At 30.9% G+C, this 10855-nt stretch overlaps 1 protein-coding gene across 1 annotated transcript in view; it reads left to right on the forward strand.

Moving 5' to 3' along the window:
• Positions 1-10855, forward strand: part of Cdk5alpha (Cdk5 activator-like protein) — a 16410-nt gene that overhangs the window by 1211 nt on the left and 4344 nt on the right. Inside the window, 2 exon segments of the mRNA XM_018444972.1 lie at positions 1-87; positions 1233-1475. The exon segment at positions 1-87 is cut by the window's left edge and continues 20 nt beyond it. Of these exon segments, the coding sequence (XP_018300474.1) occupies positions 1-87; positions 1233-1475 (330 nt within the window).

Here is a 10855-nt window from a genome sequence, read left to right on the forward strand (position 1 = left end):
GACAACAAGAACAAGAACCTCGCCTTCAGGCAGCCGCTCGATAATATACCTATCGTTGATAAGAATAAAAATATACAGACGCCGCAGGTGAGTGCTCATAGAACAGAAAACTTATTCTTTCTCTTTCTTCGATAGATGCTTCTTGTGATTCTGTTTCGAAAATTGATAAATTAGCACATTTAATAAATAAAGTTTATGTACAAAAATTATATAAAATAAATAAAAAGAACAAGCATACTTTAACAAATTGCATTTTCATACTAAAATATGATGCAAATTCGATCAAATTACATCAAAGCTACAGCAAAAGTTTATTTAGAAATACGTGTAGATTTTTTGCTTATATCGATAGCATTAAATTATTAAAAATACTAATATATTATTTTTCATAGAAAATAAGTTCACTTCTAAATGTATTTCTTAATTTAAATTAAACTTAATTTTACACACAACAATTGTTTAAAATAGAATTTGCTTATTCAAGTTAAAAACTTATTATAAAAATATATTTTTTTACTGAAGAGTTTTATATAATTACGTAACAATACATCATACACTATTTGTTTTACAATGTAATATAAAATATAACGTAATAATTTATAATAATTATTTAAGATTTATTAATATTATATATAAAAAATATATAAATTAACAAGAAAAATATATATAATTAGTATAACATATCTCATTGCTTGTTGTGTCTAGAGAAGTGTAGAGACTAACGAAGGGGGATTTGCAGTGTAAGGAATGAAATATACAGCGTGCTTTGACCCCCTAGACACGATCGAAAGCATATCGATCGTTTTGATGTCTCTTTCGCGTAGTACAAGTTATTTCTTTATAAATTTTCAATCTTTCTGTCTAAAACCATGACTGCTTTAAACATTCAGTTTACTCTTAATGTTAGATCATTGATTTTTACGATTTATAAACTGTTCATTTAATATCAGCAAAATGTAAAATATATAAATATTTTATTATAATCTATCTCATTTACTTTATTGAACTTATCGTCATTATCTATGTCGTTTTTTTTTGTAAGAGAAATGCTAAATAAAGCGCTTGCAAAAAGTTACATTACATTAGCTTGCAAAAAGTCATAATGTTAATAAGTATGTGTTTAAATAATATTTCATATATAAAATATTATTAAAGATATAAGATTTACAAAAATGTTATTATGTTGATTATATTGAGAGAATTATGTATTAAGAGTTGGTCTTTTTAATTAGACAAAACCACCGGCGTCAAACAACAATCACACCACGCACAATCCGACGTGTGAGAAATTGGTGCAGAAACCCCTGCCCCCTGGACCAAGGAAAACTGTTATCCAGGCCTCCACCTCGGAATTGCTCAAGTGCCTCGGCGTCTTCCTGCACAAGAAATGCACCCGTTTAAGGGACTTCCAGGCCGGCGACGCTGTCATGTGGCTCAGGACTGTCGACAGAAATCTCCTGCTTCAAGGCTGGCAGGTGAGTTTGCCATATTTACAAAACACTGTCGACAGAAATCTCATTCTTAAAATTATTGCTTAAATTATAAATGAACAAACATTTGCATTTAAATACGTATTGCGTTGAAAAAATATATTGATTCTTTTTACGATTCTTGGACAGTTTTATTTAACGAGTTAAACATTTTATTTATGAATAATCTTTAATGGAAAGAAATATGGACGTACTAATGAATGTTTTAAAAAGTACTTGAATAGTAATTCAATATCCTCAAACAGATTTCTGATATTTGCTTAGTAATAGACATTTTCATATGCTAGATAGTTAACGTGTTTCATAAAATATACTCTCCGATAATATAATTATTGCGGGCACTGGTTCAACGTTAATTAATATATTACTCCCGCGGTTATTTCGCTATCATTGTAATTGGATAATTAAGACACCAACAGCACAAGGTAATTAACTCTTGCTGATTGAACTGTTATGATTAACGTCGATATATGCAAGTCACAAAATCGATGCAGTCGATGGTCGTTGAACAACGAATATACATATGAACATCTAAAAAAGATAAAGTTCAACAGCTAATATAAATACTGTACTGACTTGTGACAAAGTATGAATAATTGTTTTTTTTTTTTTAAACAAACTGCTATTTTATTTGATTTGACCATTGTTATTGAAATATTCCGAAACACAATGATCCAATTAAAGAACACGAATATTTGTCTTCAATGCATTAAAAGGTTTCATTTCCCTGAAGGGACTATCATTACAAGTAGGATAGTCCACACGCGTCACGGAGAAAAGGGCTTCGCTCGTACTGAATTCTCCGGGATGTGGACAGCGTCCCACGGGAATACTTATAATAAGAGTCATCTAGGGCATGCAATATGTTAGAAAGGGAATTAGGCGAACTTTTCACGAGACAAAGCTGAGAGTTTCCATTTGGATGAATTGTAACAGGAGTCGGCTTAAATTTGCATCGCAATAAGAGAGGGTAGCGAATTGCAATGTAGCATTTTGATTATGTACTTTCCTACTGATTGTGAGTCATACGATTGAAATGCTAAATTATAATACACTTTTTCCTAAAAATTGTTTTAATGAAGGAAAAAGATGAATAATGCAAAGATTTAGAACACATAAATATTTTAAACTCCTTCTGTCTTATTTTTAAATATATCTTGCTAAATAAAATATTTTTTTTTCCTTAAGAAGCAAGGTTTTATAATGTAATCTATTTTTTCTAAAATGATTTTTAGGTAATTATTTTTTTTAGAAAATTGCTTGCTACAATTGTATTTGAAAATTAACTGTCTTCCAAATTTGTTTCTTTCTCAGAAGAGTTTTTGAATATCTTTTTCCAGATTATCTAAACTACGAATTATATCAAAGCTTCTTTTTAGCAAAGCTTTTTCTTTTTATATTTTTGACCTACAATTTCGATATCGTGAGTTTTATTGCTTTCAACAAAATTGAACCGTTATATATCTTTTTCTCTAAAAAAAATCATAATCAATCGAAAATATTTGCTCATGATTTCAGTCAGTGCTGGTTTTTGATTCGATTATGAATTCAACATTTATGTTAATGGGACTATCGTGCGCGATTGCGACCTATGCAAATTGCACGGCCCCTATAAGACTCGCCTTCTCCGCTCGTAGAAGCTATCGATCAAACTAAAAATATTTCAGTCCGATAGTCAACTGACGTAGATGGCCGCTGACTTAAAAATACTATGGAACTATTAATAATAACAATGCAAAAATCTGCGTTGTTGTTTATCCCACTTTGTGCCTTTGTCTTTATGTATTGTATCATCAGCACGCTACATTAGTTTTCACCACAGAAGCCGAATTTTTCTCGATAAGCGTTGCAAATTAAAGTTTCGAACATTTTTTTAATTTGGTAAATAACACTTTTAAAATTGTTTTATAAGTTGCTTTAATTAAATTTGTTGCTATACAAAAGGAGTACATATACACACACGTGCATGTATCGTAAAAGACAAAACTTTTTAAAAGCATGAAAAATCTCTTTTGATAGCATATTATTGGATGTTTTTTTAATAAATAAAATACAGGCCAAACATTTCTAGCGAACGCCTGTTATACTTTAATGCAATCACTTTAGTGGAAAGAGAGATTTAACCTTTTTAATCATATCGTAAAAGAGTTGGCGTCTGCAGTTGACGTAAAAGTGACCGGTTCAGTCATGCAAAGTAACAAAAATAAATATATGAAAAAATAACTGATGCATTACCACAATACGGATTGCTCAAAACGCGTCTGCATCGCTGACATCGTGCACGAAATGGTCAGTTATCTGTCGATCAAATTGGCAACAATTTTTTTACTTGCTTTATGACGAAAGTCATTATCGATTAGCGTATCGTGCAACCTTCAGCAAACCGCAGTGTTCGTGAAGTTTCATGGAAAATAGTACGCGAAGTGCGCCAGTAATAATTCCAGTTTGTTGCGGCGACGATTCTCCGTTCCCGTGGGTGGACTTTTTTCATCGTGAGTGACGTCCCAATTGTTGCGAACAATTGCGCATTGTCGGCATCAACCAACACGTTTATTCTTGAGCTAAGGTATCTTTGAAGAATATCTTGTTATAATTAAACTCACTGATGTTCGGACAAGCACAACGAATTATAATGATTTTGTACATTTCGTGCTTGTATTTCAAGTTTAATCTTGTACCTACACGAGAAAATATATCTGTTAAAAAATTTCGCCAAAGTCATTTAATTTAAATGTATAACAATCGTTGACGAAACAAATGTTCACATATAACAACAGCTAATATATTTATTTTTATCTTATTTAAAGAAATATCGTAAGTAAATACATTTTTTAACGAAATAGAAAATTTATGGAAAAATACAGATTTTCCTGTATTGTATTTGAAAGTAATACAAAAAGTTTAGCGGCTGTAATATTTATATGGAAAGTATAAATTTACAGTCACTTTTTACAGAGACTACATCTAATTCATCCTTAAGATGTTTAGCAACTAATCTAATGTATCTTTTTGAATATGTAGTTAGTATAATATTAGAATAAAAAGAAAAATCTGTGTCTTTTCCTCCTCTTCATTTCTGTAAAATCTATATGATTTATAATCCACTTTAGAATGAAAGAAATGTAAACTTTATTTCACGTCACAAATTCGCTCTGTGGTTATTTCCAAGAATTCATTTGACGACGTATTTTGTCATTTACGACAATTTGCGACATATTATGACATTCGCATGCTTTAACCTACTTTGTAGGGAGGCGTCGAAGACGGTCCATAATAATAAAGTGCCTTTGCGTAGACACGCTCCCTAGCAACGTTCCTGCGCCCATCAACATCGATTTCTCATGTCGATAAATTCACACGTAGAATCACTGGCAAGACGAGCGAGATAACACTCGGTCTTGCATCCAATGAAAGAGTCCGCGTTATTTCGACGCCCAGAAAACAGCTCGTTAATGATCTAGGCCTAGGCTGTCTTTTTCTTGCTACCCGTCTGATTGCGTGCTCAAGTTCTTATCGAGAACATATCTCTCTGTGATGACCTGGGATTCTCCAAGTTTTTTTCTGGACGATGAAATAGTACTTTTATATAACAAAGTGATTAACGGAATATCTATAAATAAATTACATAAAAATAGATTTATATATTTTATTGATATTATCGAGTTGAATAAATTAATTACTTTTATATAACAAAATTATTAACGGAATGTTTATAGATAATTGTAAAAATATATATATTTTTATTAATTATTATATTATCAATTAAGTTAAACACATGGATTTTTATTTATTTAATCAACTAATTTTGTAAGTACTAGAATGATAAAAACGTTCTATTTTCACTGTAACAATTTTGACATTTTTAGCACTTTCAGAATACTATTTTTGTGAATTGTCAGTCAAATGTCGTGTACAATTAAGAAATAATGAAACAATTAATTATTCATTTTCTACACCTAATGTGTAGTGACCATAATTTACAAAACAATTTTAATATTTTAACGTACTTCTAATTATTAAAATATTTTTCCTGCATTTAATTAAATATCTATTGTTAAAGTTCATACGTGCAAGAACCAGAAAATGTCATGATTCCATCAAATCACCGCAAATAAAAAATATATTTGAATTAAGTATTTTTTAATTAATTAAAGTATATTGTTTTTTTTCATAAAATATAAATGATATAAATTTTTTTATTACAAAATCATTTTTATTATAGAAAGTTTATAATGAAACATAAAAATGTTTTATTTTATTTATGTTTTGTCTTTCGTTGTAAAAGTAAAAAATTAATTGCATAAAAAAAATCTTACAATTTACAAGCAATTTCTGACAGAGAAGATATTTAATCATTTGTTTTCTTGGAATATCATTAATACTGTAGGTATATGTGTGAATTCATATGTGTAAAAATCAATACACCGGACATTTCCATGAATACAATGCAACACAAGTATACAGGGGAGCTATACTTGCAGATATAGAAAAAGAATAAGCTATTCGTGCGACCAAATTCATGTATTTAATCCTTGAAGACTCGTGTAGGTGAATATATCATACATGCGCGGTTTTTGTTATCAATTCGTGTCCTGTAACAATAGCTGTCGAAAACAGGCCGATTTTCAATCCTTAAGTCCCTTGACTGCCATTCTTTCGGCTACATAGTTTAAGTTCACCCCTAAAAAATGCTTATTTATTTTAATCTTACTTAAGAGCACTGACCGATGTTTAAATATCTCAGCCTTTTCTTTTATAAAAAGATTATATCAGATAAAAGCATAGAAGATATATTATGCTATGACATGATTTCTTTAGGATGCAATATATATTCTATTGCCAGCAATAAAATATATTAAGCAGACATATTTTCTTACTACAATTCTCTTCAGAATAAATTATATATTATACATATATTAATAATATACTTAATGCAATATCTCTCTTTGTAATTCTGTAAATCTTAGTTAATATAATATATGTGGCGTCAATTTATATTCATACTTTAGTTTATATTATGCAATTTAGTTTATATTAATATTATTGAAATAATTATATTTATTATATTAATTGATGTTTGCTAATTTTAAGATGAACAATTTAAGTAATTCCTTTGTAAAAACTAAAAAGGCTCTAGATAATTGGATTCTTAAAATGAATAATAAATTGTTGGCGTACTTTTACAATATATCTTTACTCTTCATCTAAATACTATTATTATTATTAGGTTGATATAAAGATGAACTTTTTTACATTATTGATATTGCGACAACCTACTCACAAAATAAATATTGCTACGCATTATGAGAACATGAGGAAAGGCTAAAGTTGATGAACTTCTAAGCTATCTATCTTATATTGTGGCAAATTCGCAACAACGAGCTAATGAGGATTCAGTTGACAAGATATGGGAAAGCCCTGTGGGAAAGAGAAGTGCAGCAATGCCATATCAAGGGGAAAAATCGCGTAAGGGATGAAGGGTCACGTGCACCGTAAATGTTGTGCAGGAGCGACGGTAACGTCGCGAAATCACCCCACAGGGATATGTGAAAAAATGTGAGTATATATAAGAGGGACGTTCAACCCTCGATTTTAATTACAAAGGGGAGATTTCTCTTCTCGGATGTCAACTCCTAGCGAAGAGTACATTTCTTTATCGCCTTAAAGCTATACAATCGGGCGTAAAAAAATTTATTCAGACAACTGATTTTTCGGTGCAGTGCTCGCAAATTGACGTTAATGGGAAATGAAAAGATCAGAAAAGCAATTATGATATTAAGTTTTTTATTAGAACCGCGAATAAGTTAATAACAAAATGCATATTATAGCAGCAATCTCATAATAATAGATTTTCTACTGGCTTTTTAGAAACAGGTCATACTCCGGCCTTTCCCCGTTTTCATAGTTTTATTCAATTTGAGCACATTAATGACTGACAGGATTAATAATATTTAATTACTCACGATTTGCAACACATTTGACGGAAGTAGGATCACATATCCTACATAATTTTTTAACGCATGCTACCTTAATATATCTTCTTTAATGACCCATAAATTTTTATATCCAACACATAATAAAAAGGGTAATGAAGACATACATACGTAATATATAAATTTAAATATATAATAAAAGCACATAGAACAGACATGAAGGAAATATTTTAATATTCAGACGTAAAACAAAAAAGTTCTAGTTTTTGCGCATTTTCATTTTTATGAAACGAATGCATAATAAGAAGCAAAATGACGAAAAAAGACATATATATCTACTTATATAAATTATATATACATTTAGAAAAATTTTCTAATTAAACCAACAAAAGAATTCAATAAAAACGGCATTTTGGTTATTACAATTAGAAATTTTGTTTGTGCTGACCAAAATACATTTCTTGGCTCTTTTATTGATTTAATCAAAACATTTTATCATGTAGATACACATACAGACAAACAATATTTTAATATTTATACTTAAAACAGACGTGATAAACACAGAACAAAAAAATTCTATTTTGTGTGTTTTTTTTTATAGAACGAAACGCTATTTATCTTTACTCAACGCCCTGAACGTTCCGAAATATTGAAGTGCATCAGCAAACTACAAATCGATCTTGCGCGTGCTTAAATCTAATTTCTCAAGTCTAATATGTGTATGCGGTTCATCCTGAAAGTACACTCCGAGCGTGTGTCTACAAAACACGCTGCGATGAGCACGTGTAAAGATGACCACGAAGCGTGACCGTGTATATAAGGAGATAGATATGGCAGCTTATACGATTAGTGTGTTTTATGATAAAATCGAATGTTTTTGTGTGTGGGGGAGGAGGATATGTATATATATGTGCATCTATATGCGGAATGTCGTTTATTCAATCGTTTAGCTATTAACATGTCGTAAAAAGATACGTACCTCAATTTAATTAAAATTGAAAGAAAACGTTCTTCAAATTCTTAAACATGATCTGAATAATCCTTATAATTGCAAGTAAATATTATTTACTCCGTGATATATAATATTGTTATTAGCTTTTTTATAATGTAATATAACTGATACTTTTGATGATATAATAGTGCCTATTAGCTTAATGATACAATAGCACTTAAAACGTCATTGAATAAACAAATTTTTACATATACACACGCACACACATTATGCAAGTGCGTTTATATTAATTTTTTTACATATCATAAAACTTACTGATTGTGTGTTGCATATCCATATTCTTTGTAATGCACTGCAATTACGTTTTGTGATTGTATTGTCATAAATGTCTACGTAACTTACTGTTTTTATGTCCACAATAATTAATCCCTAAATTTTTTCAAGCAATGTGTTTAATCAATTTTAAATAGCTTTATTTTTTATAGTCTCTTTAAAAACATCGGATTATGATTTAATCTAATTATGAATTTTATGAAATATTTCCAAAGGAAAGAAACTTTATATTTTAATTATTTTAGTTTATATCTATTATTATTACTATTTAAATATTTAATATTAAAAAAAGCAATTTAAATACTCATAGTCATATTAGTATTACTATATTACTTGGTAAATATTATATTAATTAATTATTACAATATATTAATATCAGAAGATTCTCATTTATTGGAAAGACATTCATTTACTCACATTTTTTTAATATTTATTATAAGTCTTTTTTAAATGATAATATATTGATGGTAAGAAGTCATTTATCGAGAAAAAATTATATCGAGAATAAATTATGAAAGTTGTTTTTAACAATTTGTAAAACAAATATATCCTACTAGCAAGCAATTTCTTGTGATAACCGATATGCAGTGTACGGTTTTCGCATCGCATTTACTATAATAAGTTATTTCGACTATAAACTTAAATGAAATATTGATTGACTATCTACATCTACGTCATTATCGTTTAATTCCATCGAGACGTCGAAGCACGCGAACAAACTGTCTTGTAAACTGTCCATAGACGATTGTATTCACCAATCGGTTTCGTCTGGACGTTAAACAAGATCAAATCCGGCCTGTCGCGTTGCTGAAAATCTGATTAAAAGGAAACCGTATATGGCTAAGATTGAAAATTCTGTTCCTGTCACGTTTCCCGCGTGCAGCACGTGTCGTACGTTACATGTCAAATGGCACCTAATTAATTATCTTCGAGAAACACTCGGTGATCGGGAGAGACAATTGAGACGATATAATTACAGAATCGGTTGGATGACCTTCATATAACTGTTGACATCCAAAATTAGAATCAACCAAAAGCGGATATCGGTCGGCGGCACGCGGATATGGCCCTCGCGTGTGTTTCATAAATTTGCATAATTTAATTACACAACGCGTAGCTCGGGGGTTAATTGTAATTCACATTCGGGGTCGGATTCGGGTCCTCACAAAGTTCCATCTGGGACATCCCTGAGCCGACTAAGCGTCAGATTGTCGTTGCGGTTGAGGGTGTTTCGTGTGCATGCCAACTACGCCGCTAATTGGTCCAAGTAGTGCACTCGCGCATTATCCGGAGAACCGTTATGTTCCGTAGTCTTGGAAATTTAATTAAAAGGTTTAGGTCTACGCAAAGACGACTCGAATAACGCGTGGAGCTTGCACGGTAGTAGAGCAGGCCGCTCACCCCTGGCGAATATCGACCGACGTAGAGGTATATACGTCCTCGCCGGGTATATTGGCACCCCTAATTCTGCATCGCGGCCTGCGGCTCTCGAGACTCTTGAGCGATGTTGTACCTGATCGAGAGGGTCGCCTCTTCACGAGTCAGCGGAAGCACGTGGAAACCCTAATGAATCGTGCATGCGACAGCGAAAGCTTTATACAGTTTACTCTTTAGCTAATAATAATGGTATATAAATGCAAAAACATTATTAAAAAATCGTTCATTTTCACAATTTTTTACATTTTTTTTCAGTCTTTTTACATTCTTCTCAATTAATCTGTTGTTGATTTTTTCGCAATAAAAAAGGATTACATTGAGAAAATTAAATTTAAGAAAACGGTCCAAGTGGCTAGAAATGAAATTTTTTAGGTAAACTGATTTTATTTTTAAATAAAATGAGGACAACTCTATGTAATTTTATGAATACTACTTTTTCACTCACGCGATATGTTTTATGTCACGAGTTGTAGACAAAACTTCGTCGATAGCTACCTATGAATAATTTTTCTCGATAGCATCATGCGATCTATTCGCAATACCATCAATAGTTCATTCGCTAAAACACGTCATCTATCTTAACTTCAAAAGTACAACTTTTGCAGCAGCCAATTTTTGGTTGCGTTAGCCTATCGAAATCCTATACTGACATTGTGGATAGGCTAACGCAACCAAAAATTGACTGCTGCAATCAAAAATTGGCTGCTGCA

This window comes from Mycetomoellerius zeteki, unplaced genomic scaffold (assembly GCF_001594055.1).
Source record: "Mycetomoellerius zeteki isolate Tzet28-1 unplaced genomic scaffold, Tzet1.0 scaffold155, whole genome shotgun sequence".
Lineage (NCBI taxonomy): Eukaryota > Metazoa > Arthropoda > Insecta > Hymenoptera > Formicidae > Mycetomoellerius > Mycetomoellerius zeteki.